The sequence below is a fragment of the Vombatus ursinus genome, unplaced genomic scaffold (assembly GCF_900497805.2).
Source record: "Vombatus ursinus unplaced genomic scaffold, bare-nosed wombat genome assembly UNPS02009062.1, whole genome shotgun sequence".
Taxonomy (NCBI): domain Eukaryota; kingdom Metazoa; phylum Chordata; class Mammalia; order Diprotodontia; family Vombatidae; genus Vombatus; species Vombatus ursinus.
In genome coordinates this window covers 17934292-17953078 of record NW_020948840.1, presented here as the reverse complement: position 1 = coordinate 17953078, position 18787 = coordinate 17934292, and the positions used below count along the sequence as shown (strand labels likewise).

At 41.4% G+C, this 18787-nt stretch overlaps 1 protein-coding gene across 1 annotated transcript in view; it reads left to right on the top strand.

Moving 5' to 3' along the window:
- Positions 1-18787, top strand: part of PLB1 (phospholipase B1) — a 177337-nt gene that overhangs the window by 79302 nt on the left and 79248 nt on the right. The window contains exons 29-37 of the mRNA XM_027850366.1: positions 147-242; positions 786-846; positions 3613-3671; positions 4879-4952; positions 11883-11926; positions 12355-12463; positions 13869-13920; positions 14559-14639; positions 16654-16719. Coding sequence (XP_027706167.1) covers positions 147-242; positions 786-846; positions 3613-3671; positions 4879-4952; positions 11883-11926; positions 12355-12463; positions 13869-13920; positions 14559-14639; positions 16654-16719 — 642 coding nt within the window. The remainder of the gene's footprint in view (positions 1-146; positions 243-785; positions 847-3612; positions 3672-4878; positions 4953-11882; positions 11927-12354; positions 12464-13868; positions 13921-14558; positions 14640-16653; positions 16720-18787) is intronic.

The window sequence follows — 18787 nt, the reverse complement described above, 5'->3', positions numbered from 1 at the left end:
TATGATTCTAAATCTATGATCTTACAACCTTCAAGTGCTATGTAAAAGTCAGTTCTTATCAGGGAGCAAAGTCAAGTCAGGACTCAGAAGTAAGCCTCCAAAAGCTGCTCATTTGTAGCTATCAGCTGACCAATCTCTTTTTATAGGATCAGCCCTACCTTCGAACCTACAAGAACAGTAATTACACGAATCCAACAGCAGCAGCACCCACAGCAACAGCAACCACCAGCAGCCCTAATCTGGTATTGCTATTTTGTTTTTATTTGGTTTATAAAGCAATGCCTCCAGTGTGCCTGTCTAAATGTTTTGTCCATGACATCTGAATGGTTTGTACTACAAATCTCAGTGTCCTTCTCTACTCACCCGGCCCTTGAAAAAGCCAAGGAGATGCTTGATCTCAGAGTAATTGAGTTTGGATTTAAGATTTGACATTTATTACCTGTGGTAATCTCAGACATGTCATTTAGCTTCTTTGGGCCCCAGTTTGTTTATCTGTAAACCTAGAGGTTTTGCTGCCTTGACCTTGAAGATGCCCTCCAGTTCTCAATCTTTGATCCTCCAGACGAACTAGGGGAGGCATAAAACATGAGTAAAACAGGGAAGACTTAATCAACCCTTGTGCCCAATACAACCAATCAAATCCTACTTTTGTCAACACCAGAAGAGCTAATAATCTTTCCCTTTCCAAAGGTGGGTGGGAATTTCCGTGTGGTGTTCAGCTATGCTGGTGATGAGTCCTGATCCCTGCCTGTCCCCATGTCATTCAGCTCCTTCTGTTCCTTTAGGATTTTGGGAGCCAGCTGAAGTGTGGTGACACAACCCCCTCTACCTCTATTCCCACCTCAGGTAAGCACCTTAAGACAAATAGGGTTTGAATGCTTGCTTCTTCAGTACTCTTGGAACAATTGTGCACAAATTACTGTTTTAATTAAATCTTTAAAGTTGAATTAAGTTCTACTTCTTAGTTGCTTTTGCCATTCTGGATCACTCAAAATGACCTGAATGTCAATAGACCCCCAATAGCAATGCTGCACACTGCGAGGCTCTCCCCTGCCCACCTTTATTTGCTTTATTTGTGCACTCCTCAAGGCTTTTAGGGCACATAGCAGTTGTGCCCCATTGTCTTCTCAGCCTGTTAGGAGTAATCAAGAGAAGTCACTCATTGGCCTGCTCAATTTCAGTACCTACTGCATGCCAGACAGCATGCTATAAGCTTTATAAACGTTATCTCATTTGGTCAGCAGAGTCAGCATCCAGTGGGTACAGACTTCGTCTTGTAATAAATCTAGAGATGGTACCCAGTACTAGGGAATCTCCCTCTCTAAAATAGTAGCTGTTTCTTGAGAATAATGGTCTTGTTTACTCTGCAGGAATGTGGGAGGAAAACTGGATGTCTATTGGGATGGGGGGTAGGGCCTGTAGGGTCATTGATCCCTTCAAAAGAGAGTGATAAATAAAATAATGGAATTTTAGAACTTGAAGGTGGGGGAGGGGTCTAGAGGTAATCTAGTTCAACCACATTAATTTTTTTCTTTTTAAAGAAAGTATTTTAGTGATCTTTTCTTTTACATTATCATCACTTCCTATGCACCTCTTCTATCCCAGTGAATAGTAACAAATAACAAAAGTCAGGCACAAATTGCCCACATACATTCATCATAAATGAAAATATCAGTCTGCCCCCCTTGTCCACCACAGACTTCTGAAGTCATAATTGGCCACTGCATTAATCAAGAGTTCTGAAGCCTTTCAGTGTTGTTCTTCAATCCCTGGATCTTACAGAGGAGAAAACTAAGGCAGAGGCATAAGAAGTGACTTGACTGAGGCAATACAAGTTAAGTAGAGGGGCCCAGGTTGTCTAAACACAAGCTCATCATTTTCCCCATCACATGATGCTGCCTCCCAGGCAGCATTAATATTATTAGGTGGCTGAAATCCAGAAATTATTTTGAAGCATTCCATCAATGTTTTGATTTTGTCAGAGACTGTCCAGTGTCTACCTGACCTGTGTGTCTTTAAAACTGAGCTCCAGTTGAACACACACACACACATACACACAACATTCCAAGGTAGAGCCCTATCCATCACGAGTCTTGGCTACTGCTTATCTACCTACCTATGCCTAAAAAGTATCTGTTGTTTCTTCCTGTTGTTCATTTCTCCTGCTTAATCATTTAAACTCACATTATTTTTGGTCAGCCCCCTGAGGCCTTCCTACGTGTTCCTAAAGTTTCCTTGTTTGTAATTCCCACTGAGTAGTGAGCCCTGTGCCACACAATTGTGCTGACAACAAGCATTTGTGTGTGCAGGAAAGAGACATCATGAGTGGTTGGAGTGTTCCTACCTAAGTCATGTACTCACTGTGTGACCCTGAGAAAGTCATTTAAGTTCTGTGTACCTAGGACTTATCAAGGCCAAAGTGTTGATAGGCTTCCTCTAACTCAGATATGTATTTCCTTATACTGACGAATCTCAACTACTTCACATGTGCAAGACATTGTGCTACACCTTGGAGGAGAGGCAAAGCTTGGATAAAACACGATCCTTGCTCTCATGGATCTAACCATCTAATAGATACAAACATTGGGCACAAATAGAAATGATAGAAATAATGCACAATGTGATAATGCATGTAACAGATCCAGTAGAAAGTTTTGTGTGAGATTTTAGGGGATAGGTCTGGAAAGGCATTATCATTTGAGCTGCACTTTAATGGATTTATAGAAACTTAATAATAACATGAAAAAAGGCACTGAGAGGGGAAAGGAGAAGGTCATTAACTTACTGATTCCCAGTAGGAGGCAGTAAAAAGCGTAGATTTCTCCCTTCACTTTGAATCATAGATCGAGATATAGGAACGACCTCAGAAGTCATCTAGTCCAACCCACTCGTTCTACAGACAGGTAAACTGAGGCCTAGAGAGTTTAAGTGGTTTGCCCAAGGTCACATATGTATTAAGTGGCAAAGCTTAGGTACAAATTCACTTCCTATAACTAGATTGGTCAGGAAGGGATGGAGGGGAGGAATACAGCATCTAGTGATTTCATCTCTGTGAGGAACTCCCATTTTGGAAATGTCCTCCACTGATTCAGATCTGCAACTCCTCTGTAACTTTTGTAGTTTTAGAGCATTACCTCAGTAAGCTGAGAAGGTTAGTAACGTACATGCACATGGTCATATAATTAGTATATGTCAGAAACAGAACGTGATCTCAGGTGTTCCTGACCCCAAGTCTTCACCCATATCCAAACCCAGTTCAGATAGAACCTTAAAAGGTTTGGCTTAATGGTCAAGCCAGGTCTCCTATCCGAATCCCTGGGCATTACCCTCTAATGGCAGAAACTAGTTGACTATCCTCATATGTATTTAGCCTATGTTAGTGCTGCTTGTTCCTGAGAATTGCCACCTACATCTTTGACTCAGTAGCATAGCCTCCATTCCACCTACCTGTACCCTTTGTACTTCTAGCCTCCCTTAATGTCCTTACTTCCCCACTGCCTCCAAGACAGCCCCAACTCACTGACTGTCAGTGTTTCCCATCTCCTTTAAGCAAGCAAGGACTGACTTCTATTTCTTTCCAAAAGACTCATACTTGTCCATTTGCCTTTCTAGTACATGCTCTGAAGCCAGCAGACATTCAAGTTGTTGCAGCTGTGGGTGATTCTCTGACCGTAAGGAAATTTGTGCCATTGGCAAGCTTTTGGGTAATAGGGTGGGATGGACAGGAATGCCTCCTAATAGCTTCAGTCAGCATTCTACCATCTGTTAGCCCCTTTGATTTGTCATCAAGAAGGAGCCAGGTGGTGGCTGCATTATACATAGTTAAGCTCCAATTATCTGAGGAAAGAAGGCCATTTTTTTTTTCCATTCCCAGAAACACCCTCTGCTTCTGGCAAGACTCCCAAGGCTGTATGACATCATTACAGAATGACACAGAAAGAAAGAAGGGAGATGATTAAACTTCTAAGCTAAACCTCTCCATTTACAGTGACTTAATATTGGAAGAGGCCTCCCTGAGGACATAGGACATAAAAAGCTTTGATGGTGATGAAAATAAGAATACATTGTGTTTGTATGCCCTTGAACAATTTTCAGAATGATTTTACAATTCATAATCTCATTTGATTCTCACAGCACAACCATTAAGTAGACAGAGTAGGCTCAGAGTTTTGCACTTTTAGTCAGGAAGACATGAGTTCTAAACTCACCTCATTCGCTTAGTTTGTGAAACTGGGCAAGTCACTTAAATTCATTGAGCCTCAGTTTCCCTAACTGTAAAATGGGGAGATAATATCTCCCCCTGCAGGGTTGTTGGGAAGCTTAAATGAGATATTATTTTCTTTCTCAAATAAGATCATATATTTGTTTATGGAAAACTTAATAAACTTCAAAGTATTGTGTAAAAGTCAGTTATTATTATCCATATTTTAAGATGAAGAGCTTGAGACATAAGGAGGCTAGATGACTTAACTCACACCATATCTGGTTAGCAGCAGAGATAAGATTAACCCCCAAGTTCCTCAAGTATTAATTAGGAGCCTATGTACTATACCAAACTGCCCTCCAATAAATAATACCGTTGGTACCCAATAACTAATACTCCCAATTTGCAAAGAACTTCACATAAATAATCTCATTTGAACCTCAGCAGACCCATAGTTGTTGCTATTATTATCACTATTCTACAGATGAGCAAACTGAGGCACTGAGCAATTAAATGATTTGGCCCAGGGTCATATTTGGACCCAGGCCTTCCTGACTCCAAGTCCAGCACCCTTCACAATAAGCTATGGTGTCACTCCTCTATTTTCACTGCCTCTCTGATTTTTCTCCTGGTCTTCACATGTTGGGTTGTTTTTTTGTTTTTGTTTTTTTAAGGCTGGAAATGGAATTCGCTCGAAACCAGATGATCCTTCTGATGTTACTACTCAATATCGGGGACTATCATACAGGTAATACAAAGTTTGGATTTACTAGAGCTGGGGAATATCCTCCCCACCACACACTCACAGTAATTGGGAGGGCTTAAGCCTTGCGGGGGGGAGACAAAGGTAGGCATCAAAGGAAAAGGATTGGGATTCTGTTTTTCAAGGAAGGGAAAAAGAAAATATCCATGGTACCCTGATTAATCATGGAATCCAAATTGGAAGTTGTGTTTAATGATGCCTTTTGTTTTTAGATCACAGTATTGTCCTGAATGCCCTGCCCTGCAGTATTGAACCTTCCCTTGTAATGAAGAAAAAAAATGCTCAGCAACAATCTTAATAGGGCCTGTGTCTGACAGTGGGTGGAGCTTTCTGCCCCTGGCATCTCTCATCTCTCTGGCAAAATCTCATTAATAACCTTAAGTTATTTATATATTTTTCTTTTTATTGTGCAGAGAAAGAAGGGTTTTCTCCTGGTTCCCAAGTCAGAAAAGCCAACAATAAACTCATCACACAATTTTTATTCTCATACAAATACGTCTAGGCCTGGTATTTATTCATACGTTGATTATAAATAGTCATTCAAATATATAAAAATAATCTACATATACACATACACATACCTAAGCCCACTGATGTGCAAGCTGTGCATTGTATTCATAGTAGGATAGTATTCAGAGCTGGAAGGGAACTTAAAATAAAAGGTCATCTAGGCCCATTCTGTCCACTTGGTAGCATAGTAGTGTAAATGCCAAGCATAGAGTCAAGAGGCTCTGAGTTCAAATCCTGCCTCAGTTATTTTCTAGTTGTCTAACTCTGGTTCAGTCAATTAATCTCTATGTCTCAGTTTGTTCAACTCTAAAATAGGGATGATAGCAGCTATAGCGCTGTTATTCATTGTGAGGGTAAAATAAGATAACGCATGTAAAGCATTTTACAGAATTTTGAAGAGCTATATAAATGTTACCCAATATTATTTTCCAAATAGGGAAATAGGCCTATGGCGGTCACATATATAGTTAGCAACAAGACCAAGAATCCAACACACATGTCTTCTCACTCCAAATCCAGGACATTTTCCATTGCTCCATCCGTGAACCAGACCAAGATAGGAAATATATGTTTTTAAGATTTCTTTCCCTCCTGAGAAACTCTATTTTCATCAAGCAGCCATCTAAGAATAGATTTGAGTATCCCTCCTCAATTAACAAGATAAACAGAACTAAGATAGCCAAGATGTTGTAAGGTGGTCATAAAAGTCTTGGCAACACAAAGACCTTCTTGTCTCTTCTTTGCTATTTTCTTCCTGCCTATCTCTGTTACAGAGTTAATTTAAAACAAACCCATTTTCCTCCAAAATCAAAAAAGAGCATTGGGGGTTTCTATGATTATGCTTTTTGATTCTACCTGAGGAGAGTCTCAAAGTGGAAGGTGGACAGAGAGGGGAAGTGACCTCTGGAAGCTTTTGACTTTTAAGCTTCAGAATGAGCAAGGTGTCAGTCCCCTAAGTGCCATGGCAGCTGAGACCACTGGATTTTCTGGATGTCACCATCCTAGATGGTAGTTCTTATATCAAGTTGCTACTAGAGACAAACACTTGGAACTTCAAATAGCCATTCCAATTCAGTTCTCAATTTGCAATTCAGGCTCTTTTTGGTTCCTCTCCTTTATAGTAGTGACTAAGGATAAGGGATGTTTGCCATTAGAATAGAAAGAGTGTGAGAAAACTAATGACCCCAAACTAATTATAAACCAAGGAAGTTAGGCCAGTGATAGCAGCTTTGTCCAGCCTTAACATGGCAGTGATGTCGTATCATGGTGCTGGAAATTTGAGAGTGAAACCCAGATGAATGAGCCCTACAAAATGGTGAGAGAATATAGAAATGGTGGGGCAGTCAAAAGAAAGAAGTAAGTGTGCCCATTCATACCGCAAGAAGGATCCTTCCCAGCTTTCATATATGAGTAATTCAACCTTTTACACCAAGTAATGTCCATAAAGAACTTATTTTTTAACCAATTCCCCATCTTCATCTAGGGATGAAACAGAAGTCTGTGATGGGTGGATGAGTTGACTCACCCAGCTAAGTTTCCTAAAACCCATCATCGATTTGCCATTGGTCCTTTCAACTTCTGTAATATATGAGCGGAAAATTGAGTAATTGACCTACACAGATATCGTCTTGTCCCAAGATTCAGGTGCACAAAAGGTGACTGCACTCAGTCAGAGGGTAAAAGTCACTTTCAGAAACAATAGGAGCTTTTGCTTTTGAAATGATGATAAGGGAAGCAACTAACCTACTCCCTCTGGGTAATAGGAAGCCAAGAGCCAGCTAGTTTTACATTGATAAGGAAAGGACAGATGTAGCCAGAATTCATGTTGGGTTGGTTGTTACTGTGATCTTCACGATGCAATTTGGCTGTGAATATACCTGTTGGGCTTGCTGCTTTGGAAAATAACTACTGGTCTGTCTTCAAGGGGTTAAATCCTTCAGAAGTTGTTTTGAGGTCTCTATGGCCTGGTCTTGCCTTCCATAGGAATAAATTGGTTGATTTGGGGTCGCTTAAATGCTTCAAAATAAAAATCACCATTTTGAAATTCCTTTCTCTGCCTCATTAATTCAGAATCTTAGCTTATGTTACTGAACTTGCAAGAATCTGAACCATCTTTTTCTCTCCTTCCTTTCACATTTTACATAATTGGTACAAAAGTTAAATTATTCCAAATAACCATATGTATTTTTTTTTTTTAATCTTCACTGTCAGTAGGGCAGAGGACTACTCCAAGCATACTGGTCCTGGTCTCCCAGAACCATTATTGGGAAAACTTGTCCACATGGAATTGTGATAGAAACTTCTTGAGCATTAAGGGTGTCAATGTGGGCATAATGGTGTGTTTATAGGAGTAGGTAGGGCTGTAGCGGTTGGATGCAGATGTATGTAAAAATGTGTAGGATGAAATGGAGATGGCAAAGTGTATTTATGTATGTATTTAAATCCAAGGTTTCCTTTCCTTTCAAGTGTCAGTTTCAAGGTCCACAGTTCTTTCATTCAAAGAAGAAATGGGCAGCTAATACAAGTTCCCAGCCCTATATCTTCTAGTTGTTGGAAGTTCCTCAGAATCACAAATCAATGCCCAGATACTATAAGCCAAGTCTGGCACCAGCATCCCAAGGCTTGGCTCACGTGCAACTTCCTATGGATAACCTTTCTCTATCACTGCTTGTTAACACAGCGCTCCTTTCTCTCTCCCTCTCACCTCAAATAATCATGTATGTTCTTACCTGTTTCCATTTTCTATCCCCTCGGTAGAATCTTTCTGGACTGGGGCTATTAAATCAAAAAATCAATATATGTTCCAAGAATTGGAAATATAAATCTAAAAAGTTAACAGTCCCTGGACTGTAAGGACCTTACTTAAATTCTGTTGAGATAAACATGCCTGCACACAAGCAAATACAGAACATATAAAAAGTAAAACAACTTAATGATGTTGGGCAGGCCAGGAGTGGTGCGTTGAATGAGGCACCAACAGCTGAAAGGAAGCTGAAAAGGTGTCACATATGAGATATTACTTGAAATAAACTGAAGGAAGGTATGAATCTTGTTTTTGGTTTTGGTTTTTTTGGGGGGGAGGCAATTGGGGTTAAGTGACTTGCCCAAGGTCACACAGCTAGTATGTGTCAAGTGTTTGGTCAGAGGCCAGATTTGAGCTCTGGTCCTCCTGACCTCAGGGCCGGTGCTCTATTCACTGTGCCACCTAGCTGCCCCTGGAAGGTATGCATCTTAAGAGATGGAGGCAAGGGGTGGGGGGGCGGGTAGGTGTGCATTCTAGGCCTTCTGTTCAGACCCTTCAAAAGAATGAGAAATGACATGAACTATATAAGAGTGACTACCAAGCAGCCCATTTTGCCTGGGATGTAGAGTTCATAGTAGGAAATGAAGTATAATAATCTTGGAAAAGTACACTGAAGGCAGATTGTAAAGGACTTTAAATGTGAAACAAATGAATTCATGTTTTAGCATAGAGGCAACATGGAGCCATTGGAACTTTCTGAGTTTTAGAGCAATAGCCAAGGTAGTTGTATGAAAGATGAACTGGAAACACTGAATGGAGGGAAAATAATGAGAAGGCCGTTGCAATAGGACAGGCAAGAAGTGAAGAGGGCTTGAACTGAAGTTGTGGCTGAGGGAGTGATATGAGAGATGTTGAAGAGATAGCATTACTGGACTTAGCATATAATTGGACACGGTGGCGGGGTGGTGGTTAATGAGAGTGGAGTGAATGATACATTCCTCTTAGGTTACAAACAACAGTATTGGTTCCCATAAAGGAAACAAGGAAGTTAGGAAGAAGAGTTGGTACTTCAGAAGAGGGAGAGACAGTATAGTTGAATTTGTGGGAGTTGATGAAATCCCCAAGAAGAAGGGCATAGAGGTAGAAGAGAACGGCATCCATGACAAGGTCGGGTATGATGATACAGCAAAGGAGTCTGAGATGGATTGGCTAAAAAGTTAGGAAGGAAAAAGAACCAAGTGAGACCAATGTCAGAGAAGGGAGACAGTATCTAAGAAAAAATTACAGTGAGCAGTGTCAGATTCTGCAGAGAGTTCTGTAAAGATGAGGAAAGAGGTGGAAAAGCCATTGGATGTGCCTAGTAAGAGATCATTGGTAACTTTGAAGAGGACAGTGTCAATTGAAAGATTAGGTCAGGGACCAAAATGCAAAGGGTTAATAAGTGATCAAAGAGGAGAGTAAGTGCACTCAAGCTCTGTACATTGCTTTTTTTTCTTCTAGAATTTAGCTGTAACAGAGAAAAGATAAAGAATGATAGTTTTAGAGGAGGTAAGGTAAAGAAAAGAGTTTTTTGTGAAGGGGAAGGTGGCTGAAAATTATAAAGAGAAATGGGTTAGGGTTGGATGGTTGTGGAAGCAATGACAAGAGATGGGCCACCTTTTCAGAGAGTGGAACAAATGGTGAGAGGATAGGGAATGAGGCGAAGGAAGGGTGTCTGAGATGTAAAGGAGAGAAGAGAGATCTCATTGCAAATGGCCCCCATTACTTCAATTAAAAAATTGGGCCTTTATATCCCCAGTCCCTTAACACCTAGTAAATACTTGTTGGTTTGGATTAGAGACAGTCAGAAGGGAAGCCTCTCAGCAGGGAGGAAAAGAGTGAATGCTGAGGCACTCACTCTTTGGAGCAACTGATGCCTCAGTTCAAGGATTTAGCCCTTGTTCTGGATTTTCACAAAGGGCAGCGGGCTCTGTTCAAAAGGTTCCTTAATGGAAGGAGCAGCTGTGAAGATGATAGATCTTAGAGCCTCTAAGGGGCCTCTGCTCAAAGTCTGGCTTCTGTTTCAAAGCTGGGAGAAAACAAATTTATGTGGAGGAGAGCAGTGTGAGTTGCAAGCACACATTGTCCCTGAGTTTCTCAAAAATTGGGGAATTAGAAGCATTTTCTTGGAGCTAAGGGAGAGAAGGTGTTTGTGTATGTGTGAAAAAATGGTACTTTGCAAATATGGGAGTTTGATGCAAATTGAGATGTTTCTTTATTCTCCCTGACCCATATGCAGTTAGAGACTTAAAGTTTGAGATCTACTACCAGTTCTTGCTCCTTGAGTGTAGGATCTCCTTTGGGTTCATCTTTCTAGGCTTTTTGATGTTGCGTGAGAAATAGCATCTGGTGGCTGAAAGGCTATCCTTGAAATAAGGAAGATCTGAGTTCAGCAATGGCACAGTGGAAAGAACATTAGATCTGGAGCCAAAGGACTGCTGATCCTACTTCTGATGCTTGCCATCTGTGTGATCTTGAGCAAATCACTTAATGTCTCTGAGGCTTAGGGAGGTAGCATGATATTTAGTGGATAGGGCATTGGATTTGTATTATAGAAGTCTTGGTTTCAAATTCAACTTAATGTTTACTAGCTATGTGAATCTGGGCTATCTCTGCCTCAGTTTCCTTGGTTTTAAAATCAGAGGGGGCTCTCAATGGGCTCTGAGGTCCTTAATATTCTAAACTTATGATTCTATGATTTACATCTGTGAAGGGAATTCTCACACTGGGAATTCTCCATCCTGATGAATTCATAGATCCAGACCCTATGCCCCCCCCAAAAAAATTCCTAGACCCTAGAACATTGATTAGCACGTAGTAGGCATTTAAAGAACATTTGCCATACTAAGTTAAGTGGAATCAGATTAATTTAGGGATCATTTTACTGTAAGGGAGTTTAATGTCAGGTACTTTATTCTCCTGGTCCCCCCAGGCAGAATTCTATCAGACAAACAAAAATTCATCTGATTTCTGAAGAATTCCAGACCAATCACTTTAGTTCACAGGCTGACTTAGTCCTGACCTACCATTGAACATTCCAGGTTTTCAACAAACCGAAACTATGAGTTACGACTTGAATAAGTTTCTCAGGGCCAGCCGAAGACCACAGCTATAACTGCCATTCTCGAATGTGGTGATGATTAGGATGGCTAAACCATAATAAGAATGTTGTTGAGTCTGTTTTGCCTCTTTTGCTATTGGTTTTGTACAGTCCCTGACACATAGTGGACAATAAGTGTTTATTGATTGAGAGTTTCAAAGAGTTTTAAGTGACATGCCCAAGGTCACACTGCTAGCAATTGTCTAAAGACAGTATTGGAATTGAGATTTTACTGATTCCATGCCCAACTCTCACTTTACCACCTAGCTACCACTAGAAATGGTGTTTCAGTATTCATGGGGACACCAAGAAGAACCCATTGTATTAAGTCACACTCTGCTTTTCGATAAAGGAAATCCAACAATTGTTTTTTAAGTTCCTATTATATGCCAGGCATTGAGTTGGAAGGGGTGGGGTTAGGGAGGGGACATGCAAAAATGATTAAGACAATTCCTGCCATCAACCTGCTTGGAATTTAATAAGGAAATGCATGTCTTAACAGTATTTCTTTCTCTGGTTGCAGTGCAGGAGGTGATGCCTCACTAGAAAGTGTGACCACCTTGCCTAGTAAGTAAAGACTTGGCCCTTGGGTCTATCATGAGATTTGAGTGTGGGCTCTCCTGACTAAGGCACCCTGAGAACAAATCTGAGCCAAGAAATGTTGAATGCCTTTAAAGGGGAGGAAGAATGATCTCTTTCCATTTATCTCCAGAAGCTGGTCTATGTGTTTAGGCTGGTAGAGTTTACACCTCCATAGCTGAAACACTTTAGTGCTATGCATACCTACCAATCCTTGGAGTCAGTCAAGTCAGTCAGCTCAGCTGATGGCTTCTGGTCTAGACCTGGCAGATAATTTATCTTCCTTGACTTTCATGGATTATTGCACTGGGACTTGGGGCTGAAAATAAAGCTCAGCTTTGGGGAAGGGGTACATTCCTTCTCATATCTTCCTCAGTTGAGAGTTGTTTGCTTTTTACTCCCCCTCCCCCTACCAGATATCCTCCGAAAGTTTAATAGGAACCTAACAGGCTTCGCACTGGGCGTGGGGAGTGCTGATGATGCCAACGCCTTCCTCAATCAGGCGGTCCCAGGAGCAAAGGCTGAGTATGGCATTGGGGGAAGGGTGAGAGGGGACATGAAACGGCTCATCACAGAAGCCCCTTTTTTATAGTAACAGTGATCCTCTCCTTTTGTTATTGTTTCACATGGGTAGGACAGTGGACTTTACATGCCTTCCCCTCAATAGGCTCTAATCCCTCTCTTGACTGACCTCACTTACATCCAACGTGTTTTCAAGACAACCCAGCCAAGACCAAAGTCTAAGACCACAAAATCAATTGGAATTAGCAAAACCACACAAGGACTCACCATGCTCTGAATCTAAATCCAGTTCCCTTTCCCCTTGTCCCTTACCTCATGTCCCAGAGGGTCCTCAGGGACCAAAATGGCCCTATTCTCTAACTGGGTTAAGCGACTACAGAGAAAAACCTCTACTGAGTTGTACTACAAAAAGAATCCATCTAAAGAGCATGGCATAATCATGCTAAAGGGATCCCCTCTCCTTGAGAGCCTTATTCATGGCAAAACATAGCATTTTGGGATCTAAAATTAGATGGCACCTGAGGTGTGATGAGTAGAAGCTGCAAAGAGGTAAATTTAGGCTCACTATAAGCAAAAAAAATTTTTCAAATGATTGGAACTATCCCAAAGTGGAATGAACTACTTTAGGAGATAGTGGGTTCGCCCCTCCCTGGAGGTTTTTAAAGCATATTTTTGTTAGGTGTGTGGAAGGGAGATACTCATTCAGTACAGGCTGGATGAGAATCTGGTTCTACCACCTATACAACCTTGGTCAAGTTACTTAGCCTCTCTGGGCCTCAGTTTCCTCATTTTTAAAATGAAAAAGTTGGACTAGGAGGCCTCTGAGGTCCTTTCCAAGGCTGAGATTCTGTGTGCTCATGTAATCTAAATCCTTATTTTACAGATGAGGACACTGAGAAGTAGAATGTATATTCCACAAGGTTAGATGTATTACTCACAGTTGTATTACACAATTGCACAACATAGGTAGTAAGTAGCAAAGCCAAGCCTGTTCCAAGTACATAAAGACCATTTTTAGTAGATTGACCTGAACAAAGAACAGTATAGGTTGGAGAGAGCCCTGGATTGGGAATCCGAAAACCTGAAATTGAATCCCTCCCCCTGGACTCCATGATGGTCCATTCCCCAAACAAAGTTTAGAATTGTCCTAATTATCTACTGAATGCTTAAGCTCAGGCTTTTGAAGGTGACGCGACCTAGTCTGAGACTTAGGAGGCTTCACTCTTATTCCTCCTACCATCAGAACCAAGGCAAGTGGCATTCACCTCTTGGTCTCATGTTTCCTGCCTTCTGACTACCAAAGGAGATAATTCCAGTGAGATTTCCAGTGCAGTGGCTTTGAGAGGCCAAGGAGATGAGTCTGTTTTTTCCCCATTATCAGAAGGAATAATTGTCTTTTGCTCCACAGGGGACTTATAAAACAAGTCCAGACCCTGGTGCAGAAGATGAAAACTGACCAGGTAAGTTAGAGTTAGGCTGGTTTATGAAAAAACAAAAACAAAAGTTTCAATCCATCCAAATAAAAGAGGAGGGCAGAAATGAGCTGCTTCAAACATAGTGGTTATCCCACACTGGAAACACCCAAGCAGAATACGAATTAGCATCTGCCCGGGTTGCCCCTAGGCCCATAGCTCTAGAGAAAGAAGGGCACCTCAGGGGACATCTCTCTCAACTAACCTCCTCATTTATAAGTAAGGAATTTGGAGCCCAGGGAGCTAATTAAGAGACTTGTTGGAGATAGGCTTCCTATGAGGTCTAGATGACAATTGTGATCTTTTTCAGAATTGCAAATTCTATGTCTTAATTCAACAAAGATGCATAGAGTGGTATTGATGTGTTTGGTGTTGCTTTGGGAAGAGGTCAAGTCAAGAAACATTTATTAAGTACCTACTATGTGTCAGGCACTCTGCTAGGTACTGAGAAGGCAATTAAGAACAAAAACAAAAATAGTCCCTGCCCTCAGGGAGCTTACATTCTAAGGAGTGAGCTTGGAAAGTCCCAAGGGGCCCAGTGGACTCCTGGGGGTTCACTGCTTCTCTTATCAGATAGCAAAAGTGTAATGGAATGATATCTTTAGCATTCTCCTTCCTTCATCTAGAGAATTGACTTTCCAAGAGACTGGAAGGTGGTCACTGTGCTTATCGGGACTAAGGACCTTTGCGACTACTGCACTGACTCAGTAAGTAACAGCACTAGGGGCTTCTCTGGCCTAGGCTTTCAATGTGGAGTTCCAGGTCCAGGGAAAACTTTTTGGGAAAATTCCCTAGAACCAATACATCACTACCTGACAATCTACACGCACTCACAAGATCCCCTCACTCTTCTACCTCATCCCTAGCCCTAGCCCTGGCATCAGGTGTCTCATTTCAATGCTCAGCTCCAGTGTTTCCTTTTAGGAAGACTTATCCTGATCCTCTCAGTTGCCAGTGCCCCCTTTGGAAATTACCTTGTATTGATTTTATATATATTTTGTATTGTTTGTTATCTGTACCCTTACTGTTTTCCTCCAGTACCTAGCATGGTGGCTACCTCAATCAATCAACAAGTATTTATTAAGCCTACTATGTTCAAGGCACTGTGATAGGCACTGCAGATACAAAGACAGAAAAGAAACTATCCTGCCCTTGAGGAGCTATGCACATATATAAAGACATATAAAATAAATACATAAATATTTACATAATACATAATATTATATATAATACATAAATATTATATATATATAATACACAAATAAATACATAAATATAAGGTAATTCGACGGGGAATGAAGAAAGGTCTCATGCAAGAAGTGATGTTGAGCTTTTAGAAATTCTAAGAGATGAAGATGAGAAGGGGGTGTATTCCAGGTATGGAGGCATGAGATCAAACAAAAAGTCTAGTTTGGCTGAAATGTAGAGCACATGAAGGAGAATAATGTATAATAAAGGCAGAAAGATATGATGAGGCCAGGTTGTGAAGGGCCTTTAATGCCTCACAGAAAAGTTTGTATTTTACCCTATTCCCTGAATGAATAAACCATCATAAAGTCATAGATCTTACCATAGGAAGAGACCTTAAAGATCTCATGATCATTGATCTAGAGCAGTCAAGGAATGTTTTGGTCATCTAATCTAGTTCCAACATTTCACAAATGAAACCAAAGCCCAAAGAGGTGAATCTGCCTAAGTGCTACTAGTAGTCAGTTCATAGCAGAGGCAGGATCCAAACCAATGTCCTTCAGCTCTAAATCCAAGGCTCTTAGCACTTCACCATGCTGCTTTAAATATCAAAGCATCCCAACACTGCAACCAGGGAACCACTAAAGGGCCCCTGCTCATACCCCCAGCTACGTGCTAATATACTTGTCAAACCTTCAGTTCTGATGGATCCACAAGAAAGGAAGAACTCAGGGTATATTGGAAAGAGCACTGGACTTGGGAGGTTTGGAAAACTAAGGTCTGAATTCCTGAATCAGCTATTTACTAGTTGTATGGTCCCAGGCAAGTTATTTAGCCTCTTAGCCCCTGTTTCCTTATCGGCAAAATGACAACTCTTCTTTGCCCTCTGTTCCTCCAAGAATTGCTATGAGTATCCAAGGAGAGCATAACAACAATGAAAAGACACAAGTGGACTTTAACATTTTCAAAGTGATTTGCTCGCAATGATTGTGTGAGGATTATCCTGAAAGTATTTTGTGGTCACAAGGGGGTATTTGTATATGTGAACTAAAACTGTGAGTTGTAACTGTAGACTTCAGTGAAGAGAACCTGCCTTTTTCTACTTCTCAGATAAAGTTTATTCAAGGCCATTTAGCAGCCTACTGGGCTACTCTTATTTTTGGTTGTTGTTGTTTTTTCAGTCATTTTCCTCAAGGGTACTGTTCCTGGTACAGAGGAAAAGAGCACCCAATTTGAAATCAGAGGATATAGGATCAAATCTTGTCATTATTTCTTGTCTTAGGCACATCCTTTTACTTCTTAGAACCTCATCTACAAAATGAGAAATTTGGACTCTGAAGCCCCATCTAGCTATAAATACTATATTCCTATGCTTCCAGACCCAGTTGGAGATGAAGCATGATCAGCGGGCTATAAGCCAGAGATGGGAGCAGAGAACAAGGTTTTAGTTCCAGAGTAATGAATGAAAACTGAATCATCTCTCACATTCTCTTACCCTAACCATCTCCTTCTTTCCCTCCTTTCTTTTGCCAGAACTTATATTCAGCCACCAAATTTTCTGCTCACCTCCGAGATGCCTTGGACTTCTTGCACAAAGAGGTGGGTTCAGTAGCTTCGTCTCCCTAGGAGGAATTCATGCACCAGGGAGAACTTAACTTCATGTTCTAATGGACCAGGGGAAGATGGCAGAGGGCTGGGATTCACGTGCAGCACATTGAGGTTCATATCACTATGTATTTCCTACTTTCCTTTGGAACCCTGGTGCTCAGAGACCACAGGTCTTGTCAGAGAAAAAAAAAAGCCCATGTATTCTGAAAGCTGGTATAAATCAGTCACTCAATTAGCAAGTGTTTAATTGTTTAAGTTTAAGCCAGGCACTGGGGACACATATATGAAGAATGAAAAGCTACCCATTCACAAAAATTGTGGAGACAAGAACATATAGAAACATTAGCAGCACCACAGATATAAAGCATATGTATGTATGTATATATGTATGTATGTATGTATGTATGTATGTATGTGTGTGTGTGTGTGTATACAAAAAATATCCACATACACATAACATATTTGAATATGAAGCAGTTTGGGAGGGAGGACACTAGTAACTGACTGTATCAAGAAAGGCTTCGTACAGAATGGTACCTGAGCTGCACCAGAGGTGGAGAGGGCCTCTGTGAGGCAGAGGTAAGTAGGGAGGGCATTCATGGCATGGAGGAACAACCAGTGCAAAAGCACAGAGATGGGAGATAGAGCGTCATGAGTGCAGAACAGAGTGAAGGCCACTTTGGCTGGCCCTCCAGGGTGAAAGAAGAAAAAACTAAGATCATGGCATCTGGCCCCATCACTTTGTGGCAAATGGATGGAGAAGAAATGGAAGCAGTGTCAGATTCTTGGATTCAAAGATCACTCCAGATGGTGACTGCAGCCATGAAATTAAAAGATGCTTGTTCCTTGGAAAGAAAGCTATGGCAAATCCGGATGGTATCCTAAAATGCAGTGACATCACCTTGTCAACAAAGCTGTGGTTTTTCCAGTAGCAATGTATGGCTGTATGAGTTGGACATAAAGAAAGCTGAGCGCTACAAAACCTATGCTTTTGAATTGTGCTAGAGAAGACTTCTGAGAGCCCTTTAGGCAGCAAGGAAATCAAATCAGTTGATGCTTAAATTAATTGAGGCTATTCACTGGAAGGTCAAATGCTGAAGCTGAAGCTGAACACTTTGGTCACATAATGAGAAGATGGGACTCATTAGAAAAGACCCTGATGCTGGGAAAGATTGAAGGCAAAAGGAGGAGAGGATGAGATGGATAGATAGTGTCATGGAAATACTAAACGTGAACTTGGATAGACTTTGAGAGATAGGGGAGGAGAGAATGGCCTGGCATGCTGTGGTCAAGGGGGTCACAAAGAGTCAGACAGGACTGAACCACTGAACAACAAAAACCGGGATGGGGCCTCCTGCTACAGCTGAGCTTTTGGCCTTAGGTCTAGCTGTACTCTTCTGGCTTCCTGCCCAGCAGGCTGAGTCTGCATCCCCAGTGACAGCACTGCAAGGAATCCTTAAAGAATCCCCAGTCCTTGGGCGGCTAGGTGGCACAGCGCACAGAGCACCAGCCCTGGAGTCAGAAGGACCTGTGTTCAAATGCGGCCTCAGATACTTGACACTTAGTAGCTGCATGACCCTGGGCAAGTCACTTAACCCTAATTACCTCACCAAAAAAAAAAGGATCCCCACTCCACCTCCAAACCTGGAAATAGAGCCAATAGCTCAAATGCCTCCTGGAGGCTGTGAGTTTTGGCTTGGAATTACAAGGATCCCATGCCGGCTGAATGTCCGTGTGAAGTCCCCTTCATCTCTTTTAGCCTTAATTTCTCTCAATATTAAGCAAGGGCAATAATATATAACATCCTTTGCAAGGAGGTTGTGAGAAAAATACTTTGGAAATTTCAAAGGCACTCCCCAGTGAAGCCCTTTGGCTCCTTGGTTGAAGCAATTAAACGCATGTGTCAAGGGGACCCAGCTGTGAATTGGAATTGATCTAGTTCTGAACACCATCTTCAAGCTTCATGAGGTTAGGCTTTGGGTGGAAGGTCAAGGGGAGTCATCTTTTCACCAGGCTCAATGATCTGACCATGTCACTCTGTTACTCAAGAAAATCCCTA